This window comes from Dipteris shenzhenensis, chromosome 5, assembly GCF_047967505.1.
Source record: "Dipteris shenzhenensis isolate YYH24624 ecotype China chromosome 5, Dip_SZ_1.0, whole genome shotgun sequence".
In the NCBI taxonomy this organism is placed as follows: Eukaryota; Viridiplantae; Streptophyta; class Polypodiopsida; order Gleicheniales; family Dipteridaceae; genus Dipteris; species Dipteris shenzhenensis.
In genome coordinates, this window is record NC_141600.1 from 58690553 (window position 1) to 58715176 (window position 24624).

Sequence of the window (24624 nt, forward strand, 5' to 3'; positions counted from 1 at the left end):
CTAAGAAGCCTAGATGGAAAAAGGGTGACTCTGCATTAACATTGAAAGTAACTGGGAGTACATTTATCACACTATTGCCAACACATAAGGTCAAGTTAATAGCCTTTGAAAACAAAACAATAGCAAAATTGCTACAAAGAAGATGCCTACCTAGTTGGCACAATTGCCGTTGTGATCTTGGAGGATGTTGGGACATAGGAAAATGAAAAGTTCACAAGCTATTACGTGAAGGTTGTTAGCGGAACAAACATAGATGATTGTTCAATTGTAAGTAACTTTGCTATATTTTTAAGTTTTTCCAAGGAACAAAGGTTTGAACTACTGCCCTTGTTTTTTTTCCCCCTCCTTATGATTATGAGCATGGTAAAAAATGAAATGCTCAATGCATTGGATGATGGCCACCCTGCTCTATATATGATTAAATAATGTAGCAACCGAGAAACATACTAGTAAGATATGGTGGAACTTGTGAGGCTTCCCAATAGCAGCTCCACCAACCAACCCACTCATTGTGCAGTGGCTCATTTAAGTTTACCAACATTACCAGGGGAAAGGTAGCCCTCTTATTGCTTATTTACGCAGATGATGTAGTCTTCTTCGCAAAAAGCAAGAAAGAGATGCAAACACATTTGGATACACTCGGAAAATTCTGCAAACACTCAAGAATGCAAGTCAACATATCCAAGACAAAAGTGATGGTGATCCGGACTCGGAATAAACAGGTTGATTTCGCTTTTAAGGGGCAGCCTCTGGACAGTGTCACTACATACAAATATTTGGGGCTGGAATTTGCAGACACTTACAAGTGGAGTGCATGTGTGGAAAGAAGAATCCTGGGAGGTTTGAAAGCTTTATATAGCTTCCAAAACAACTGCAGAAGGCACACCTATGGAACTGGGAAATGAGAAAGTTTTTGTATACCATGCTCGTACAAACAGTGGTCCTTTACGAATGTCCAGCCTAGGCACCTGGGCTCTCTAGGGCCTACTAGAACTGAATAGAGACTTTGCACAAACGATTTCTCATAGTAGAGTTAAGGGTGAAGGCACAAACACCGTACCCCATCTTGTTGGCTGAGACAGGTATGATATCTCTCGAAGGAGAGGCATTGTGCCAATTCATGGCATACCTCAACAAAGTTGGAAAGATGGACACCAATAGCATACCACACAGAGAAATGGAAGCTATGCGAATCGCTGGATGGCACAAAGAGGGGCTGAAATGGATGGAATTAAGGGGTATAACTGCTGCTGATATCCCCGAAGATGCATGTGAAATCAGGGAGTTCGTGATGCAGAGAATGCTGCAAAAGCTATGGCAAGAACCAGGGGCGAAAATGCAGTTTAATAAGCAGGAAATCAATCCGATGGACAGTTATGGAATGCAGAAATACCTCGGAGAAGACATATCAATATTTAAAAGACATTTAATCTGTAAAATCAGAACCAGCTCAAATGATCTCGAGGTGGAGAAGGGAAGATGGGCAAGACCCAGGGTATCAAGAGAGGAAAGAGTATGTAAAATCTGCTTCGCAGGAGAAGTAGAAAATGAGCAGCATGTACTCCTAACATGTCGAGCATATGCGCAAATCAGAGAATGTTATGGGGGCAATAGAAGCAACCTGAAATCCCCACTGGAGCGGCCAGCCAAAGCGCTAGGCAACTACTTAACGGAAATTTTAGAATATCGCAACAAAGTACTTGGTCTAGCACACAAGCTAGCACAACAAGTACTCACTGCATAGCACATTTATGCTTTTATTTATGCTATTTTCTTTCAATGGATGTAAACAATCACTACTTGTTGAAAGTGATCACTGTCCCATAGATCCTGAAGGGTCTCATGAGGACGTTAATACAATCATATCATATCCTCTCTCTCTCTCTCTCTCTCTCTCTCTCTCTCTCTAGTGGACAATAATACACTTTCTTTCTTTCTTTCTTTCTCCCCCCGTACATCCCGCCGTACAACTCTCCGTACAGCCCACCGTAACCCCTCCGTACAGCCCATCGTAGAGTTCTATAACCCCTCCGTACAGCTCGCCGTACAGCTCCACAATGCTCCCGCACAGCTCGTTGTACACTCTCCCGTACAGTCCTAAAACCCCCCGTACAACTCGTTGTACAGCCCCGTACAGTTCTCCGTACCCTTTCCGTACATCCCGTACCAGTCCATCGTACCAGCCCGTACTTTATCGCAGCAAGCACCTAGGGTCTCTGACCCCCAGTTGGGCTAAACCCCCAGCCCAACTTGGGGGTTAGGTTCAGCTAGGGAGTTCCAAAAGAAATAGCCAATATGGAATGGCCTACCCTCTCCTCCAAATCCCCCTCAACTCTATCAACCTCAACTATCAAGACTCGGTACTCTACAATTGCAGCCATGACACCCTCTCCGTATGCACACAATTACCAGCAAGAAGGGTCCAAACGACCTATCATTGGACAACATGAACAGATTTATTATTTGCAGCAAGCAGTCAGAGAGTTAAGGCTTGAGCTGGCAGAAGTAAAAGCTCAACTTCAAGTTCTAGAGGGACCTGGCAAGCAAGCAGTAATTGATGAGCTTGTGAACTCATGTAAGAATTCTCCTCCTACTCCTCAACCAGTCTCTACAGTCAAAGATATGGTCCATACTGAAGTACAATCAATCAAGAAAGAAGTGATTCAGGAGTTTGACAAAAAGGCAAACAAGACTAATATCCAAGAGGAGATCAAAGAACACGAAGCCAAACGTGATAATGCATTGACGATTAGAGTGGGGGGACTCCCTAAAGGATAGTTCAAACATGATGACTCTTTCAATGAGACTTTAGCACATGTCAAAGCAGCCATGCCTAATATTGAATGGAAGGTTGATGATGATGATGATGATGATGGGGCAACTAATATCCGGCACTCCAAAGGACATGCCATTCTTACATCTCCTCCAGCTCCACATATCTCGCACACCAGCAGTTCCCCACCAAGACCCAGCTCTACTATGACAATTTTCTCAGAGTATCTCAAGGACAGAGGAGTCTCACACGCGCTCAGGATTGCCATCGAACGGATACGGGTATCGTCCCATCAACTGAGAATCGAGGCAGAGAGAGCTACAGGCATACCCAGAGAGCAACAGACTTCAAGGTTGTGCACGATGGGGGCGGTCGAGACAGAGGAGCACTTCCTATGTGTCTGCCCAGCCTACTATGAGATCCGAGTGCGCTACCACTGCCTTTTTCAGGAGGGGCACGGCTTTGGCCCACTCTCAAGACTGATCCACTTCCAGGACCAGGTCTGTATTGGGCTCTACTTGATTGAGATGCGACGACACAGAGAGACGCTACTACGACATATCAGAGAACAACAGGCTGGGACCACCGCTCCACAGGGTATTGAGGTAGACTGAGCACAGAGACAGGTCACGGATTTCTATGCATTTGACTCAGCTCCAAGGCACTCTGGGGTAGAGGAAAAGAAGCTAGCCGACATGAGAGATATATGGATCGGTGGAGAGAGCCGACACACCACTGCTAGACGAGGGACACAGAGATTGTACACGACGCGACGGGCGACCAAAGCACACACGATCGAGGTTCGGACCTATTTCAGCTCTCCTCAAGGGAGATCGATTGAGGCGAGGCGTCACCATTGACATAGCCCATCAAATCCAGAGATCGAGGAAACCACGCCCTCCACCACCATGGGAGACAGCCCAACAGATGCAGATATGTGAGCTCTTTACATCTCATCAGAGAGCCACCATGGAGCCTGGATACGTGGAGCCGGTTCATGCACTTGGGACTCTAGCTCTAAGCACTTGATATTTGCATGCCACCCTCATGCTATTTTGCTACTTTTTTGCTATTTTGTACTAGTATAGCATTTTAGTACTCAGCAAGGGCCTTAGTGAGCCCTTTGCCCCTCCCCACAGTGGACTGTATGAGTTACTTGATTCCGTACCTTGTCCCATAGGCGCGCGAGGCCTCCTACGGACGTTAATATTTCTTTCTTTCTTTCTCTCTCACTCACTCACTATGGTGATATTGATAATGATGACATTGACTATGTGACGCCACAGGGTTCTAGAAAAGCGATTAAAAATGTGCCCCCACAATGGGCAAAAAGCAAGAAAGTCTATTTTTGTAAAAAGTAGATATTAAAATCCGGTCTAGCTTTTGCTAGCCCAAGTCTATAAAAGAAGGGCCTCAAGGCTCACAAATCATTCAAGAGTTGTACTCAACCTAATGCAAGCCTAATCAAATTGCAAACCCAATATTGATACTCTTTCTATTATGAACTAAAGCCTTTATTTGGTGTGTTTCAAGAATTGATCATTCCACATTGGAATATCTACGAATTCTAGGCTAATTAGGTGTAGCTTCATGTTCAAGTGTGTGGATTGCGGTATCCCACCTGTGTCAGCAGTGCAGACCTTTGGGAATAGGTTAATCCAATGAGATACTCTTTGAAGTACTCTTCCTTGAACATTTTCTCTCCTTGTGGATCTAGTTTGCGCATGAGGGTTCTGTTATCAGCTCATGGTGGATGTTCATTGGGATGACCTTGAGGTTCCATCCTCCTCTAGCCTTCATGTTCGGGTATCTTTTCCAAAATGCCTCAATGGGAGGTTGATTCGCTCGAGTGCCAGATTATCTAGTGGCCCGTGGGTGTTCGTCAATCTGGGTGTAAGGTGATTGCCAAGAGGCAAAGACGGGTATTGAGAATGGACCAATGAAGATTTGAGTAGGCGGTGGTATGGATAGAGAAATTGAGGAAGGACAGGGCAAGTGGCTTGAGCTCCTTGACAGTCTTGTAACTTAGGATAATATTGGGATTGTTGGGTTAGTTGGAAATGGTGGGAGGCATGAGAGAAGATATGGGGCAAGGAGCTTGGATTTTGAGGAAGCTAAGGAGTATGGTGGAGGATTTTATGAGCCAATTGTAAAAGTTGATTCTATTGCAATAAAGACATTGGGCGGGGCGGGGGGGGGGGGGGAGGGGGGGTCCAGCCCTTAGTTATGGGCCCTAGTGTGTGTGTTCTCTGTTCTTTCTCTCCCTCTATCAATTCATTTTGATTCCCAAAAGAAATATGTTGCAACTCCTCGTCAGATGAAGCTATCAGATGGTGTTTTCCCCTGTTATCTATGAGATTCGAAATATCTTATTGATTATCTACTGCTGCGAATCCAAGATCCAAGCTGTGTTTCTACCGGGAGTGATTCGTTTTTAGGGTTTCAACGCTCATCACCAATTTAGGGTTTCAAGGCTGATCACCAATTTGTATTAGGGGCTTCAAAGCTTAATACACATTCGTTTTAGGGTTTCAAAGCTAACTACAGATTTGTTTTAGGGATTCGAAGCTGAATACAGATTCGTTTAAGGGTGTCAAAGCTTGAATACAGATTTGTTTTAGGGTTTTTGGTCCTATGGGCAAACCTCTCTGCGCTACAACCAGAAGACATAAGAGATCTTCCTTGGCAAGCCGCTCCCGAGAAAAGGTCTAAGCCATTGGATCCACTTGACGTTGTCTACCACTGCAGGTGGTATAGGACAAGAAAGGCACCTCTGCTATCTGCTTTGAGTGCCCTGCCCTGGATGGCCAGTTACACTCTTTGTCAATCGTCTAACCATAAATCTGATTGAGTATTCTTCCTTGTGGTGGGTACGTGATGTGCTGGAGATCGTAACCAAAGCACTTAATGAGTGTATTTTTTTGCAGCAAGTTTGACCAAAGAAGGTCAGGAAATGATGTTATCTTGAATATCATTCTCATTTCAAGTTTGATGGAAATTTGCCTAAAAGATATCTAACCTGAATAAGTACTCACTTTGTCTCTCAATGAAACACCTCCGTGTGGGGGCTGTCTGCCTTAGCCCATTGCTCTGTTGTCTTCATCTTTACTTCCCTTTTCCCTTGGTCTTCCCTTCGCTGTCCCAAACATTACATGCTAAGTTCCCATATTCATGCCATGTTCTCTTTTCTATTTACAGGTCATGTGATGGATGTTAACAAAAGACAAGTCTCTGCCAACCAGCCAGGATGGAAAACATGATATTCTTCATCAGACGTGGTTCTTCCGATGAAGTATAGACCCTCACCTAAGTAATAATCCATAGAGAGGCTAATATACACGATGTACTCACAATCCCTGTTTAGAGTCGGAGCTCGACCGACGGGGGTCACAGTAGCCCTGGTTAGACGTAGAGCTACGACCAGGAGACGTGCCAAGACTGCACCTTTGAGTGGCCGATAGCACTCTATTGCCGATTTCATTCTCCCATTGCCTCATCCACCCTGATGTCCTGCTGCTGCTGCTGATGATGATGATGATGTTGATGATGATGCCGAGATTGATTTATAGTTGACCCTTGACATGACTATGTTGTACTTAGGACTTAGTACTACCATTCGCATTTTTGCATTTTGCATTTTGCATTGGTGTGGATGCTCGTTTAGTAGCTCCACTACCATAGCTCGTTTGTACCAGGTTTTTCACAGTCTCATAAACCCATCGGTCTTCCGAAGGCTTTAATAAACTTTCTTTCTTTCTGTCTTTGATCAGCTATATATAACAGAACTAGCTGAAATTTTTATGTCACAATGGAAGAATAAACTTGGTCTGTGTATTTGATAAGGCATACCAATCCTCCTGCTACATTTTCTTTTTTTATTAGAAAGGAAGTACACACATTAGCATTTCATATGTCACATCAACGTAAGAAGATTCTGTACGGCACTTAACATTGATGGTCGGATCATATATCAAAAAAGAAACTCTTGCGTACATTGTTTAGATGACAAATTTTATAGTTACCTCTTCCTGAGCTGTCCTTATGTTCACCGATTTCCATAGAAATTCCCAGATGAACAGTATGGCAGACTCTGACACTTCACTTTTCATAACATCATATAACCATGCAATGCAATTTGCAACTGTACCAATTCCAATGACCTGCAGCCATGACAGCAACTCAGGATTATCAAACAGCACTTTCAAAGTAGCCAAACTAATGATATACCCATTAAGAAGACCCACTCACAAACCTTATCCCAGCTTTTCATTTTAATAGAGAGGACACATTCTGAATTTCACTCTAATGTACAAACATAGCATAAAAGAAGAAATTATGCAGTTTGCGAAATCTTTGAGGCCTGACTAAAGCAGCAGGACAATCAAGATGCAAATAGAAGAATTTATGCTGACCATTGTAATGACATGTTTTCTTTGCAATATGATAGCAACACAATGAAGTTAGGACGAAAATGGCATTTTGCTGACTATCACTCTTTTTCTCGCAGAAAACAAATCCAAGATAAATCATGTGAGAGCCTCATACAAAATCATGCAGAAAAGAAATGAGGCGGTCGGAAGCAATCCGGGAAGTCCAAATATCAGAAAGGCCCTGTAGTAGTATATATGAAAAAGAAACCATGGTCCCACTCCCTCATCAAAGAAGCTCTCCTAAGGAGCCCTAAATCCTGCCCCAAGTGCCATGAGGGTGTGAATAATGTACTGCCCAATACCTGAGAGGACTAAGGAACAACATTCTGAGTCCCATGTATAGTCTTTGTGCATCTAGATCTCCATATCTGCCATGCAATGAGACAGGCAATAATCTCCTAACCGAATCTACAAAAGAGAAGTGAGGACTACACAAAGAGATTGGTACTACAACTAGGGCAATAAGCTGATCCTGTTATGCTCTAGCCGAGATAGCATGACCTCGGAAAGATCGGTGGGCATTTTCTCTTAGATGACCGACTTCTGTAATATTTCATGTGCGTAAATAAAATGGTCAACAGAAGTAACTGCCAAGGTCCTAGGTGAGGGTGTAATGGCATTGACTAGGTGGTTCTGAGTGCTAAGGCCTAGGTGCACCTAAATGTGTAATAATGCCAAGGGGCAAATGGTTTAATTGTGCCCCAAGAGAGGGGTAAATGGTGTACCAAGAAAAGGGCTAAAATGATGACATGTGGCAGAGGGAACCATCTAGGGAGTTGTGGGTTTTGTGGATAGGCATGAGACAAAGAAATTACGTATCAGATGAAACATGCGATCCACGAGAGCAAGGCTGGGTGGAAAAACGATATGCCATCGCCCGTGATTGAGTATGACCAGGAGAGAGATAGAATAGGTTCGTTTCATTTTGGTATCAAAGCCCAAGGGAAGAGACCAAGGGAAGGGGTTCGTGAGCTGTGACGAAAGCTATGTACGTTTCATAGTAATGCTATTACTTGATCGGTGATAGCGGACACCAGGCGTGGACAGGAGGTGCGGGACTTGGCCTTTTGGAGCTGCTAACGTCACAAGCGAACGATAAGCGTGGAGTGCATGTTTGACGAGGGGGAAAATAGCGGAGCAGGCTGGCGTTGTGCTGCGATGGCATGGCGTACCTTTCACGGAAGGGCTTTGCGTGGTAGTGGTTGATGTGGCAGCCATGGCGATGCAACAACACAGAAATTTGGGCTTGGCAAAGCCAGAACCGCGTAAAAGCGAGAGGCACACGCAAAAAGGTCTCTGGGAAGCGCGACGCTGGTCAGCCAATTTCAGGTTGTCATGGGATTTGTTGATGTGGCACAAGCGTATTTGTGTCAACGCGGCGCTGGTGGTGCAGATTGATATAATCTACATCGAGTTTTTTTCAAGCTTGCCTCAAGAGCAGAACGCACATACTCAGGCTGCTTTCCTCAACTCGGACCCTGAACACTGGCGAGCGGAACTTTGTCCTGAATTCTTTTTGAAGCCTGCGTGGAGCTTCCAGGGAGCACTTTTTTCTCTTTTATACAAATTTTGAGTTGGAGTCGATTCGTTCTGTACAGCAGAGGCTGTCGTTTATTTTTCCTACCTAACAAAAGGGGAATCTGGAAAAAAAAAACTATTTTCCCTTTTGAAACTATGGAGGCACAAGGACAAGATTCCAGGGTGACTCCTAGTGAGCCTAGAGCACGGTCTACACAACAAATGTCCCATCACACAACACCTACTCTGGTGGGTAGAATTTTGGTATTAGAAGATGCTTTACAGCAAATTATGAACCAGCAGCTTTAAGTGAACGCTGGTCAAAATGAGATTAGGGAGATGGTGCAAACCTTGTCGGCTAGGCCATCTAGAATTGATAAGGGCAAAGCTCCAGCAGAGCCAGAGCCCAATATACACTCATCAGAGCGTGCGAGGGTCAAGGTGCCTAATATTGCCAACTATAGACCGGAGATGTATGCTGGTCGGATGACCGAGCGCAATTCTGATGTGATCGAGGTTTGGTTACACAAGTGGGAAGAAGCCTTCGCCATTTGTGAAATCCGATCTGATCTAAAGAAAATCCGTGAGGCCACTCACCTGTTTATTGAGGCAGCGGATAGATGGTGGATAAAGCAACAGAAAAATCAAGTTGCTCCTACCACCTGGGAAGGGTTTAAAGCTGAATTTAAGAAACACTTTCTTCCACCTGACGAAGAGTCCCGATCTTGGGATGCTTATAGAAACCTTCGTCAGAGGAATTTGTCGGTGGCAGAGTACACTGACAAGTTCAGGGAATGTGTCATGAAAATAACAGACCCTCTCCCTATGTCGGTTCAATTAAAAGACTATATCTATGGACTGAACGACAAAATTAAAATGGAAGTTCACGGTAAATATGTGACTACATTAGATGAATCTATTGCAGTAGCCCTAAACTATGAGGATGCCAGAGGCAGATCTAGTGGATTTGTGCAGGCAGGGACTCAGTATGACCACCCGAGAAAAGGGGGATTTCAAAGGAAATGGACTTCAAAGACAAGTGTCTCCCAGCCAAGTGGCCAAACCAAGCAGGTGAAGCCGGTTGAGGGACCAGCAAAAACAAGTACCACCGTTAGGGTGAAAAGGAAAATAACTCCAATGGCAGCCCGGGCTTGGTCAAAGTCCTCGTTGACCCCTGAACAAAAAGAGAAAGCTAGAAAAGAAGGATTGTGCTTTGGCTACCTTCAGCGACATCAGTGGAAAGATTGTCCACTGAATAAAGACCGTCGCACGGCCAATATGATAATATCTAAATGCGACGTGGAAATGCAGGAGAGTCCCAATGCGGAAATATGCAGATGCAATTGGCGGATCCTTCTCAAAGGTTAGTACCTGTGTTGTTAAGTGTGAGGCATTGTCTTCTCAGGCCCGATCTTCACGATGCGCCTGGCCATGCAGGCTAGGATCAGCCGGGGATACGCCGCTCTTGCCAGGCTGGAGCGACAGTGCTACCACTCCCACTTCCAGGACCCGCGGACCAAGTCTCTCCTTTTTTATTCTTTCGTCCGCCCAGCAGGCATGTACGGTAGCCCTTGGTGGGGAGTCGACCTTTCAGACACAGAGTGGGCTCGAGTCGAGCGCCTATAGATACTGATAATTCCTCGGATGATCCGCAGCAAACCATCGGTACCACACCAGATCATTCTAGCAGAGTTCGGCGCCTCACCCCTACAGCTTGATGCGGCTTTTCAGGCTATCACCTATCTCCACAGAGTCACGAATTTCAGCTCCTCCGCCGACGGTCGCCTCCGCCTACCTTGGCTAGCCCTATCCTCCTCTATGGCCTTATCCGTTGATGGGGTCCAGCAATGTTGGTATAGTCGTCTTTCCAGTTGGTTCACCCGACTGGGCCTCGACTTAGACCGGTTGCCTCCTTTTACGTACAGCCTCGACGCTCCACCATCTCCCCTCTCCCCCACTGACCAGGAGGTCAACTGGCTCATTCGAGCGGATCTGCTCCAGCTTCACACCTGGCCGACATGGTTTCTTCACTCCGAGCTTCCTGTGAAGCTCGACTTCTACCGCCGACACTGCCTCCAGATCTCACAGGAGGGCTTCATCACACCTCTGGGTTACACACAACTTCATCTACCACATGCGCTCCGGATCTTCCTCGGTCAGTTTAGGGTCTCGTCACACCGAATACGGATCGAGAGCGGACGCGCATAAAGTATCCCACAAGAGGACCGCCTTTGCCCACTCTGCGACTTGCAGGAGATCGAGTCAAAGGAGCACTTTGCTTGCAGATGTCCTATCTATTATGCCATTCGAGGCCGGTACCACTACCTCTTCCGCGACGGATTCAGCTCCCTCCCACACATGCTGCAGTTCCCGGATCAGCGATGCCTAGCCGCTTTCTTACATGAGATGACTCGCCACCGAGATACCTCTCTCCGAGCACGGCGACACGAGCAGCACACACAGCGTGAGGACACCCAGCGGCCTATCACTGACTTCTTCCAGTCACAGGATACCTCTTCTCAGTCTAGCCGACGACACGGACGTGAGCGAGAGCCAAAGCCACGACAGCTGCGCCAATGGACAAACTCACACATCCAGGTCCATGACATCTCGTCTCTGCTCTCTGCCCGCCCCACCGAGGTTACTGTTGCCCTCATCCACAGGGCCACCCGCCGCCCCCGACGACCGAGCTCGGCTAGGCCGCGTGACGTCAGAGGCCAATCATCTATCGCAGGGTTTTTTCCGACCTCCCATTTGACGGCCCCTCTAGGATTGGTCTCTGACGATCACCACCTACACATGTATACTGTATCTCCCCCCTCTGCGCCATTTTTGGTTCCCCCCCCTTCTTTTTTGTATCGTCTGGAGGTAGACACATATTTTTTGTATCAGGACTAGATACAGAATCCTTCATAACCTCTTTTTTGTAGAAACGGTTGGCAGGCCCGTTTTGAGACCGCCACCGTTATGCTCATTGTATCAGTTATCTTTAGTCTCATAGACCTTCACAGTCTCCCGAAGACTTTAATAAACTTTCTTTCTTTCTTTCTAAGGAGAATTCTGAAGACAAAGAGCAGTTGGAGGATTTTGAAGGCAAGAGCAGAACATGATAAATATAGTCTCCCAAACGTACAGAGAATGCATCACACTCATTCTTCCACACCTATGCTCTGCTTCTCCATCTCCATCCGCTGTGGCTAGCAAGAGTTGTGGTACATCATTAGCTCTCTCTCTCTCTCTCTCCAGCCTTCTCCCTCATCCCCGCTACCCACCTTACCGGTTTCCCCCCTTTCCCCCTCTCTTTCTCCTTCCATGCCTTGCACTGTTTGTCCTTGCCAACACATCCTACCAGAGCTTCAGCACTTTCAGACCCACCTCCGAGATGCCCTTCAGATGCTTCACAGGAAGGACGAGACCATTGCTCTACTTACAGCTCAGGTTGCATCTCTTACTGATCGAGTGACACAGCAGGACCGGGAGACCTTGTCTATTAGAACAGATCTTCAGGTCTTACAGGCGACTCATAGGACTCTTGCTGGAGAGATTCATGGACACACAGAGCGAGTGCAACAGATCGAGACTCGCGTTCAGCACATAGACACATCTCCCACCACAGCAGTAGCAGCGGTTGAGGAGCGTTTGACCTCCCTTCAGACAGAGGTCCAGAGAACCACAGAGTGGGTGGATGTCGTCCGCCGTCAGCCATCACAGCCTCAGAGATCGACTGTATCAGCTACATTGGCCGAGTCACAGCAGAGGGCCACAAAGGCCCTCAACATTCGCATTCGTGGTATCTTGCCCTCGGAGACAGAGTCCACGATGACACAGGCTGTGACCTTTGTCTCTCAGACATTGGGAGTACAGGATCATGGCCTAGTAGGAGCATATAGAGTCGATAGAGATCGTACTAGAGAGCAGCCCCTCATTATCAGATTCAGAGATGCCCAGGCACGTCTAGCTGCCCTCAGGAGGAGAGGGACACTCAGAGACCACCCACAGATTTCCATGGACGAGGATCTGACTCAGATACAGGTTGAGGAGCGCAAGGCGCTCATGCCTCAGAGAGACGCAGCCCGAGCTCAGGGCAAGTGGGCAGTGATCAGGGATGGCAGACTCATCACAGGCACCTTGAGGCGTGCTCCCACAGTGCCTAGGGATGACAGACCAGCAGATATGGCCCCACCTCCACCTCCTGCTCCGACCGCCTGACGGGACAGGGCTCATGGGACACACCACCTGTCAGATAGTCTACGCATCGCTGTATGGAACTGCAATGGTTCTTTTACAGCACAGCCAGGCAATCTACGGGGGGCTTTCTTTGGGAGAGATATCATCTTTTTCACAGAGACACACGAGAGTCCAGAGAGAGGAGTGGCCATTTTGTACAGAGAGCATCTCGATCGGATCATCACAGTGGAGAGAGCGGATTCACATGCCCGATTCTTGTGGGTACGCATCCACCGCAGAGCCTCTCAGCGAGATCTCTTTATTGCAGTTTGCTACTTCCCCCCGGCGCAGTCGTTTTACTCTTCCACTGGACCAGGCCAGTCCATATTTGAGGATCTCTCAGCGGACATTGCAGATTTTTCACATCGCGGAGAAGTCATCCTCTTAGGAGACTTCAACGCGAGGACCTCAAACAGACAGGCCCTCACTTATGACTTCATGGAGGATCCGGTCATACTTCCGGCATCTCACAATGATAGCCTCTGTCGGACTTCATCAGACTGCACAGTACAGCCCACAGATCAGGGACGTCAGTTACTGGAGCTCCTCACCTCGCACAGTATGGTCATTTATAACAGATTGTCCAGGTGGCCACAGTCTTCCATGCCTACATTCTCTTCTGCTTCTGGGCGTGGCACTAGCGTGATCGACTACATCATAGGTCCCCCGACTCTAGTCCCTTCCATCCATAGCCTTACTGTTAGCCCCTTCATGCCCTCTGCCGACCATGCACTCATCCACTTTACTTTGACTCATGTCTCCCATGACCCACCCCCCCCTCGTCATCACGACCGCCAATCCTATTATGAGGTTCATTTCGACCACCAGTTCGATGATGTATATAGCCAGAACCTCAGCCGCCTACTCCGTCCTCATCTATTAGATGCTTTACCATCCACGCAGGACAGGTGGGAACTTCTACATTCTTCACTCGTTTCTGCCGCCCACATGTCCTTCCCTGCCACGTGTCATTCGTCTAGTCCCCCACCACTTGGTCTTGTTCCTTGCAACGGTTGGTATGACGAGGAGTGTAAGGAACTCCGCAGGAAACTTCACCTTGAGACCAAGGAGAAGTCTCCCCTCCTTACCGAAACCAAGAGAGACTACAAGTGGTTGGTTAGGCGCAAGAAACGCCAATTTCTAGCCCAGAATGAGGAGGAGCTGAGAAGCTTGCTTTTCAGCTATGACTCCAAGGAATTCTGGAGAAAATTCCTCCGCTCGAAGTCTCAGAGCCCCCTTACAGATCCACGTGTCTGGTCTGCATATACTTCAGCTCTATACGATGTTCCAGATCAGCCAGCCATCGATTTATCCCATTCCCCTAGGCCAGCTTCATCTATTCTTTTCACACCAGAGAGTGTCCGTGCAGCAGTCCACCGATTGAAGAACGGAAGAGCTAAGGATCATGATGGATTGCAAGCGGAGTATGTAATCCATGGGATTGATGCCTTAGATTTTGTTCTTTCCCGTCTCTTCAATGAGTCTGTTTGTACAGGCCTACCACAGTCCTGGTTAGGCAATACCATAGTACCTATCCACAAGTCGGGGGACCCTATGGAGCCGTCGAATTACAGGACCATCATGATCGGCCACGTTATGGCCAAGATCTTTGCATCAGTTTTGGAAAGCCGTATAAATGACCATGCCGAGACGACAGGACTCAGAGCCAGAGGGCAGGCTGGATTTCGTAGGGATCATTCGACACTTGACCACATCCTCACACTTAGGGCACTGGTGGAAGAGGCGAAGTCACGAAGGCAACGGCTTTATTGTTGCTTCGTGGACTTCAGGAAGGCATTTGACACAGTTCCGCGATTCAGATTGTTTCAGAGGATTCGCCAGATGGGCTTTAGTGGAGAGATACAGTGGGCTATCATGGCTTTGTATGAGAGGGTCACTGGTCGGGCTCGGACACGTGAGGGGCTCTCAGAGGAGGTATGCAGCACGATTGGGGTGAAGCAGGGCTGCCCGCTCTCTCCCACTCTCTTTGGATTATATATTGATGAGCTAGAGATGTTTGTACAGATGACAGGTGGTGTGGGCTCTACTCTCTCAGGATCCTCCATTCCTATCCTCCTGTATGCGGACGATGTGGTTCTCATTTCCTCTACTGCTCAGGGCCTCCAGGCACATATTGAGGCACTCCACAGGTTTTGCCAGGACAGGGGGTTGACCGTAAACCTTGGCAAGACCAAGGTTATGGTTTTCAACACCTCTGATCGTATTTACAGCACAGATGAGTTTTACTTCACTTACGACGGACAGCCCATTGAGCTTGTTAGAGAGTACACTTATTTGGGGGCAGTTTTCAGGGGACCGGTCTTCACCATGACATATGCAGCACGAGATAGGATTAGTAAAGGGTATGCTTCGTTGGCTCATCTCGAGCGTCAGTGTTTTCAGTCCCACTTTCAGCATCCCGATACGAAATCCTTGCTTTTTGATACATTGGTGAGACCAGCTGCGATGTATGCAGCTCCTTTCTGGGCAGGAGACCTCGGCGCTGCAGATTGGAGAGGAGTAGAGAGGTTACAGATCATCATGTTCTCTCGGCTCATTAGGGCCAAGGCTACAGTTCCGCACGAGATCATACTAGCAGAGTTTGGAGCTACTCCCCTTGCATTGGATGCAGCGTTTCAGTCGGTCATGTATCTGCACAGGGTCAGGGAGTTTGGAGACTCAGCAGCAGGCAGAGCTCGGTTGCCATGGTTAGCACTTGCATCTTCTATGGAGTTGGCACGATCAGGGACCCGATACTGCTGGTACTTCAGACTCACTAGATGGCTCACATCCCTTGGACTAGACATGGATAGACTGCCTCCGTTCCGATACAGCATAGATGCCCCTCATCTCGAGTTGACTCGCCACGAGCTTAGCCAGGTCACGAGAGCAGACTTGCTGCAGCTTCATACGTATCGCACTTGGATTTATCCCACGCAACTTCCGGTGAAGATGGCCACATATCGTGACCACTTCCTTCGGATCTCAGAGGATGGATTTGTCATCCCACCAGGCTAAACAGGTACCCACATGTCCCACTCACTGAGGATTGCCCTCGGCCAGCTTAGAGTCTCTTCGCATCAGCTCGAGATAGAGGCTGGTAGGATGCGACGCATGGAGGATGGACGGCGACCAGGGCGAGAGACCAGGATCTGCCCTTGTTGCACCATGGGAGAGGTGGAGTCAGAGGAGCACTTCATTTGCAGATGCCCGCTATATTATGAGATCAGAGGTAGATTCCACTGTCTCTTCATGGATGGCTTTGGACCTCTCTCACGAGTGATGGACTACGAGGATCAGCATTGCCTAGCCCTTTATGTCAGGGAGGCCACTATGCTTCGGCGAGACTACCTCAGAGAGTACAGACCGGAGCGTGATAGAGCCCAGCCTCATAGAGCTCAGGCACACGCCATACCAGAGGACAGAGACCAGGAGGAGCACGAGGACGGCAGAGCCCACACAGGACACATGCCTCCACCATGTGGATGTACATATGAGATGGTTTGTAGACGCCGCAGGATCTTGTTACATAGGGGACGTACTCGCCGCTTCATCTCCAGACGATCCAGGATGATGGCAGCATTTCGGAGGAGACTCACTCATGGAGATCTCGCCCCACCAGCCGCTCACCTCACCTTTGCCCAGATTTGTACTCTCATAGCAGGAGGCAGAGTCGATGGACAGGATTTCTAGTATTATTTTGGTTCTCAGACTCCGTGACACCTGGACTTGTATCTTTGCATTGACATATTGTGCTCATCCCCCCCATTTTGCACCCGGGGGCGGTTTCCTTGCATCTAGTTTACTCTGTATTTAGGCTCAGATTTGACATTATGTACTTTCACTTGCATTATATTGCGTAGCACTTAGATGATATTCGACGATGCCTCTTCTTTGGGGCACGTTGATTTTGTGCTATCTTGTATGCAGAGTTCTTGATGTCCCATGGGCCCATTTTGGCCTCTAGTGGACAATAATACACTTTCTTTCTTTCTTTCTTTCTCTCTCTCTCTCTCTCTCTCTCTCTCTCTCAAAGGATTGGCACCAGCTGGACCCCAGAGATCACGAGCACTATCGGAGTAAACAAGGGTGTCCCTTGTCACCGACTCTATTTGGCCTCTACATCGACGAGCTCGAGACCACCATCAGGACACTCGGAGGTGCAGGCTACTCGCTTGCGGAGACTGCCATCCAGATTCTCCTATACGCAGACGATGTAGTACTACTATCCTCTTCTGCTACTAGTCTTCAGCGACACTTGGATGGACTTCAGGTCTTCTGTGGTACACATGACTTGAAGGTCAACCTTGGGAAAACCAAGGTGATGATCTTCAACACTTCCAGACCCGCTATGCACCGAGAGCAGTTCCTCTTTGCCGGCGACCCTGTTGAGATAGTTGACTCTTACACATACTTGGGCGTTGTCTTCTCAGGCCCGATCTTCACGATGCGCCCGGCCATGTAGGCCAGGATCAGCCGGGGATACGCCGCTCTTGCCAGGCTGGAGCGACAGTGCTACCACTCCCACTTCCAGGACTCGCGGACCAAGTCTCTCCTTTTTTATTCTTTCGTCCGCCCAGCAGGCATGTACGGTAGCCCTTGGTGGGGAGTCAACCTTTTAGACACAGAGTGGGCTCGAGTTGAGCGCCTACAGATACTGATGTTTGCTCGGATGATCCGTAGCAAACCATCGGTACCACACCAGATCATTCTAGCAGAGTTCGGCGCCTCACCCCTACAGCTTGATGCGGCTTTTCAGGCTATCACCTACCTCCACAGAGTCAAGGATTTTGGCTCCTCCGCTGACGGTCGCCTCCGCCTACCTTGGTTAGCCCTATCCTCCTCTATGGCCTTATCCGTTGATGGGGACCAGCGATGCTGGTATAGTCGTCTTTCCAGTTGGTTCACCCGACTGGGTCTCGACTTAGACCGGTTGCCTCCTTTTCAGTACAGCCTCGACGCTCCACCATCTCCTCTCTCCCCCACTGACCAGGAGGTCAACCGGCTCATTCGGGCGGATCGACACCTGGCGGACATGGTTTCTTCACTCCGAGCTTCTTGTGAAGCTCGACTTCTACCGCCAACACTGCCTCCAGATCTCACAGAAGGGCTTCAGCACACCTCCGGGTTACACACAGCTTCATCTACCACATGCGCTTCGGATCTCCCTCGGTCAGTTTAGGGTCTCGTCACACCGATTACGGATCGAGAGTGGACGTGCAGAGGGTATCCCACGAGAGGACCGCCTTTGCCCACTTTGCGACTTGCAGGAGATCGAGTCGGAGCAGCACTTTGCTTTTAGATGTCCTATCTATTATGCCATTCGAGGCCGATACCACTGCCTCTTCCGCAACGGATTCGGCTCCCTCCCACACATGCTGCAGTTCCCGGATCAGCGATGCCTAGCCGCTTTCTTACATGAGATGACCCGCCACCGAGATACTTCTCTCCGAGCACGGCGACACGAGCAGCACACACAGCGTGAGGACACCCAGTGGCCTATCACTGACTTCTTTCAGTCACAGGATAACTCTTCTCAGTCTAGCCAACGACGCGGACGTGAGCGAGAGCCAGAGCCACGACAGCTGCATCAGCGGACAGACTCACACATCCAAGTCCATGACATCTCGTCTCTGCTCTCGGCCCGCCCCACTGGGGTTACCGTTGCCCTCATCCACAGGGCCACCCGCCGCCCCCGACGACCGAGCTCGACTAGGCCGCGTGACGTCAGAGGCCAATCATCTATCGCAGGGTTTTTTCCGAACCTCCCATTTGACGGCCCCTCTATGATTGGTCTGTGATGATCACCACCTGCACATGTATACTGTATCTCCCCCCTCTGCCCCATTTTTGGTGCCCCCCCCTTCTTCTTCTTTGTATCATCTGGAGGTAGACACATATTTTTTGTATCAGGACTAGACACACAGTCCTTCATAACCTCTTTTTTGTAGAAACGGTTGGTTGGCCCGTTTTGAGACCACCACCGTTATGCTCATTGTATCAGTTATCTTTAGTCTCATAGACCTTCACGGTCTCCCGAAGACTTTAATAAACTTTCTTTCTTTCTTTCTTTCTCTCTCCCCACATATAAAAGTGTGTTTCCTCCACTTATCTCCTTGCACATTTTTAGGTTGAAGGAACTTGCAGAGTATGGATGGTCATGCAATGGGAGAAGATCAGTTTTTGCACACTGCAAATGGGCGTGCAATGGCAAAAGATCAATTTTTGCACAATGCAGTACTATAAGCAAATGGAGGCATGGTTATTCTTGATCAGGAAGGAATAGAGTTTATCAAGAAGTATTGGGCTCAAAGCAAAAGAAACATCAACAAAAAGCCAAGGAGAAAGAATAGGTCCGTTGATGAGAAGGAAAGAATGAAGATTTGTAGAGCCATAGATAATTCTTGGTCCGAGGAGACAAAGGGCCTCGACAAAGATAATCGCAAGTAGCTATTTCAAGAAGTCCTCCTCCATCCCACGTTCAAGGATGTTTGACCTGAAGAAACGAGTTGCAAACAAGCTATGCTGGCCAACATTTGCAACAAGTTGACATGAGTCAAAGTGCCCCGTTTAAAAGATGAACTTTAAATAAGAGGTCATCTCTAATGATGGTACTTAATGGTAATGGGTTCAATGGAGAAGTTGGCAACAACAAACCTATCAGCTTGGCAAAGGTAGCAAAGGTTCTGAGTGTCCATAAGAGAAACCTCTATGTAGCCAATGCTCACCTATAATTAGAAGAGGATGGAGTCTTGCCCTACAAACATGCCATAGACAGCAAGCTATAAGTACCATCATCACACAACAAGTTAAAGATCTTATTTTTGAATTTTGCACACTTGAGACTCTAGTCTCCCCTAACAAGAAAGATGTTTGTTACAAGAGGATGGGGAGACGTCCTTTTGTAAGGCATCCCATACATTTGCTAGATGAACCTCAGGTTTGTACTTTTCTTTTATTCAAGCAGAGAAACGATATCAAGGAAGTTGTATGTTCATGCCAAGGATTTGATTACAAGCAAAAAGCTCTGTATTCCCATCAATAGGAGGTTTGATAGCTTTCCAGAAAGCGGTTTGCAATATTCATAATGAAGGATGCAGGGTCTTGGAGGAAAGCCTTGCTTTTGGTGTGTTTTAAATCTTTGTCATGAAGGTACTGAAGACATGCCACAGGAGGTTAAGGAAGATCCTCGGGAAGAACCCGATATTGAAGACAAAGTCAGAAATATAGAAGAGGCACATGAACTAGAAGAGGAGGATAGGAAGAGAGCAAGGAGGCTGCAGCCTTGAATTTTGTAGCCTTGAAGTCACAAACAGTAAATGGAGCTATGTCTACTTAAGGACTGGATCTTCATACATGTAGTCCAGCTATACCTATCCTTCCTTCCTTCACTATTCAAGGTCGAGAGTATTATTTGCTCTCAGATATACGCATCATCTTTGACCTCAGAGAAGATCATGCCTTGGCCTTAATTGCTCAAAACTGAAGCATAGATAAGGAGGTTGAAATTGAAGACGAGGACTTAATGGTACTAGAAGATACTATCAATGTGCTTCAAAAAAGCTGAGGATAAGGAGGAGATGGATGATGGTACCTTTAATAATGTCAAATTCAAAAGGTGGAGGAGCAGAAGAATATTCAGCCAAAGGTAAAGGAGCAAAGAAAAACACAAAGTAGCCTGGAAAGAAGCATTGATCTTTGGACCAGGTCTGTGTTGGGCTCTATGTGATTGAAATGCGACGACAGAGATGCGACAGACCAAAGAGCAGCATAGATTGAGGCCATAGGTTACAGAGCACAGACACTTGTTACAGATTCCTACGCATCTAAGTCAATTGCCGGCGAGGCTAAGGGAAAGGAGCTTGATGAGATGAAAGCATCATAGACTAGCAGTGGGAGTCTCCACCACGATGCTACCAGACGAGAGACGCGCTCCACATGCGACACGGAGAGGGCCACGCACGATCGAGGTCCGGTCCATCTCAGCCAAAGACAAGGAGTCACCCTTGATGTAGCCCTTCGGATACAATGACCGAGGAGACCACACCCTCCACAGCATCGAGAGATAGCTCGACAGACACAGATATGAGAGCTTCTCACATCTCATCAAAGAGCCACTAGGTTACCTGGATAAATGGAACCTCGGCATATACTAGGAGCATTATATCTAAGCACCTGATACTCTCCTGATATTTTGCTACTTCTACTATGTTCACTAGCTTAGCACTTTAGCTTTTAGCTTTCAGCAAGGGCCTGAGCCCTTTGCTTCAGCCCTAAGTGGCTTCTATCAGTTACCTTTTGGCATAGGCCTGCGAGGCCTCTCGCAGACGTTAATACATCTCTCTCTCTCTCTCTCTCTCTCTCTCTCTCTCTCTCTCTCTCCCCCCCCCACAGTGACAGGATACACATGGGAGTCTGCCCACAGGAGGAAACTGAGGAGGGATAGTGGGGTACGAGGATCCAGTGGTGTGGCTGTCCTTTTCAGATCACATCTAAGGACACTCCTCTCTATGATACGAAGGGAGGAGCATTCACGACACATGTGGATCCGCATCCAGTTACCAGACACACAGACGACCTTCATTGCAATATGCTATTTTCCCCCAGATACATCATCCTATGCACGAGAGGTCACCACCACTGATGGGCACAACCCATATGAACTATTGATGATGATATCACAGAGTTCTCCAGACATGGGGACACTCTCCTCCTTGGTAACTTCAATGCACAAACTAGGAACAAACAAGTGGGCCTGTTAGATTTCGATGAGGATTCCCTCATAGTACCGGAGATGGATGCAGCAGAGTTGAGGATCGTGAGGAAGTCGGCAGATGCAGATGCACCAGTGACAGCATATGGGAGACATTTACTCGAGCTGGGAGCTATACATGACCTGATCATATATAGTGGTCTTCACAGATGGCCATCACCTGGTGGACACACCTGTTCCCCACATGGAGGGGGGCGTAGTACGATAGACTACCTGCCCGATCCACTAGCATTGGACCCATGGATACATGATTTTATGGTGCCACCTCCTCCACTTGGAGCTCACCACTCATATCTCACTTTCTGTATATCAATCGCCACGCCAGCCATGAGGAGGGCCCCTCCACCACCCACTCGTGTCCAGATTCATTTTGACCGTGCTCTTGACCCGGTGTACATGAGCCACTTGGCTTCTGAGCTTCCAGTACTACTTGGCGATGGGATGGACCTCGTGCATGCATCAGACACTCTTATATCAGTGATACATGATGTTGTAGCCAGATTCTTGCCCACGACACGATCTGCATGTGTCCCAGATGGGAGGATGCCCCAAAATCCTTGGTTTAATGATGAGTGCAGATAGATGAGAACCCATCTTACACGTGAGATAGCACTGGGACATGTGACTTCACCAGAGGCGCAACGAATCTCACGCCGAGTGACACGACGTGAGAAACGGGCTTTCCTCATGCGCATGATGGATGAGGCGATTAGCTCCTTTCACGCAGGAGACATGTTCATGAATTTCACAAAATGTGCAAAAGGAGGTCAGGGTGGGTACCTTACGCTTCGATGGACATTCCCAATAGCCATGGCCAGAACCCTTGCAGTCGGTGCACCAGAGACCACTTCTTATCTGAGCTTCAAAGGGTGATGGTCCATCCACTTTTGTTCTGTCTTTCAGACCTTCTTTGATTTCTTCCAATTCCTTCTTGAGTTGCTGCCATGCCTGTGAGCCCTCTTCTCTCAGAAGTTGGGCGTTCTGGGCGGGTGTTGAGGCGAAACTTAACTGGGACCGAGCCATCTTCACTGCTTCCCTCAGAAATTCTTGTAGTGAGGCATGCTCAGGAAGTTTGTCAACCAGCCTTATAGCAATGGTGGACAGTAAAGCCTTCAAAAACCACCCCTTCATGACGGCGTCATTGGGTGGCGCAGCCACACAAAGGGTCACGGACAACGGGCACTTGCACAGGCAGGATTTCAGACACAGCACTCCACCCTGGATAACATTTTCACCCTAAGGGCTATTATTGAGGAGGCGAAGTTGAGGCATCAAAAATTCTACACTTGCTTCGTACACTTTCGCAAGGCATTTGACATTGTCCCACGCTCTCACCTGATCAAGAGGTTACAGGAACTACAGCTTCCACTCATCATGATTTGGGGGGTCATGAGTCTATATGAGTCTGTCAGAGGGAGGATACGCGTCCCAAGAGGCTTATCAGACTGGATTGAGAGCACCATCGGAGTAAAGCAAGGCTGCCCCCTATCACCAACTCTCTTCGGGCTCTATATCGACAAGATAACTTCTTTTGTCGATGGACTAGGCGGAGAGGGTTCGCTCCTAGCTAACATGATGGTGCAGAAACTGTTCTATGCCAGTGGCAAGTCCCCATATCATCCTCTGCAGAAAGAAAGAAAGAAAAAAATTTTATTAGAGTCTTTGGAAGACCGATGGGTCTATGAGACTGAAAAAAAACTTGATACAAATCACAGTAACGGTGGACTTACTGAAACGAGCATCATCACCCGTGCTGAATCCTAAGTCTGATCATACATAATCAAATACATCTGGATGTAGCAATGAAAAGAAAAGGACTGGAGCGGAGCGGAATCCTCCATATGTCATGTCCCCCTGGCTGCTGGTGCATAGCCGATGATGGGACGCTGGTGCCCGTCAAGGGGTGCCGTGCATCCGTGACTCTCGTGGGACGTATCCCGGGTCTAAATAATGACGGGAGGTCCCCCAGAGTGATCTATGTGTCCCCTCCATGTCTCGTGTGTCGTGCTGCGATCCTCGAGTCGGGGTCTCTGTCATGTCGGCGGCAAGAGACTGGAGCATCAATGTCACTCGATGGGAAGAACTCTGTGATCCTGCTCTGAGAGGTGTCTGATGATGTGGCCAAGCCCCGTCGCCTGAGTAAGTACTATCTATGTCGGACTCCCTCGTGGAGGCGGCGAGGCATCTCTGATCTGGGTAGGCGAGGAATCTGGAAAGGAGCCTGGAGCCGTCTCTGAACAGGTCTCTGAACAGGCAGTGGTAGCGACCTCGGATCTTGTAGTACACTGGGCACCTGAAAATAAAATGCTCCTTCAACTCAACCTCCTGACAGTCGCACAATATGCATAAACGATGCTCCCTAGGAATCCCCTCTGCTCTGCCGCTCTCTATGCGGAGGCGGTGTGATGATACCCGAAATTGTCCGATGGAGATCCATAGTGAGTGAGGCATAAGAAGCTCAGTGTACCCCGGTGGTGTGATGAATCCCTCCTCTGAAATGCGAAGACAGTAATCTCTGTAGAAACTCAGCTTCACTAGAAGCTCCCTCAGTTCCAACCAGGTCCTAAAGGTGTGTAGCTGCAGGAGATCCTCTCGAATGACCTGGTTGGTATGTGGCCCAATCGGCATGGTGGGTGGGAGTACCAGAGGGGCATCTAAACTGTACTGAAAAGGAGGTATCTTATCAATGTGGAACCCTAGTCTCACAAACCATCTGTGAGTCCGTGCATACCAGCATCGCTCGTCTCCCTCTGCTGCCAACCTCATGGAGGAATCTAGAGCCAACCATGGCAACCTCTGTCTGCCTGATGTGCAATCCCCATATGATCTAACCCGGTGTAGATATGTGATGGTCTAAAAGGCTGCATCTAGCTGGAGTGGAGAAGCACCAAACTTGGCCTGAA

General features: G+C 48.1%; 1 protein-coding gene across 3 annotated transcripts in view; it reads right to left on the bottom strand.

Annotated features, from left to right (window-relative positions):
• LOC147902243 (tRNA/rRNA methyltransferase (SpoU) family protein) overlaps positions 1 to 24624 on the bottom strand; it is a 310036-nt gene that overhangs the window by 183920 nt on the left and 101492 nt on the right. For all 3 annotated transcript variants that reach the window (XR_015541009.1, XR_015541008.1, XM_087374814.1), the window contains exon 15: positions 6796 to 6933. Coding sequence is in view for 1 of the 3 variants with exons in the window: in XM_087374814.1 (XP_087230940.1) it covers positions 6796 to 6933 (138 nt within the window). In the remaining 2 variants the exon portion in view is untranslated. The remainder of the gene's footprint in view (positions 1 to 6795; positions 6934 to 24624) is intronic.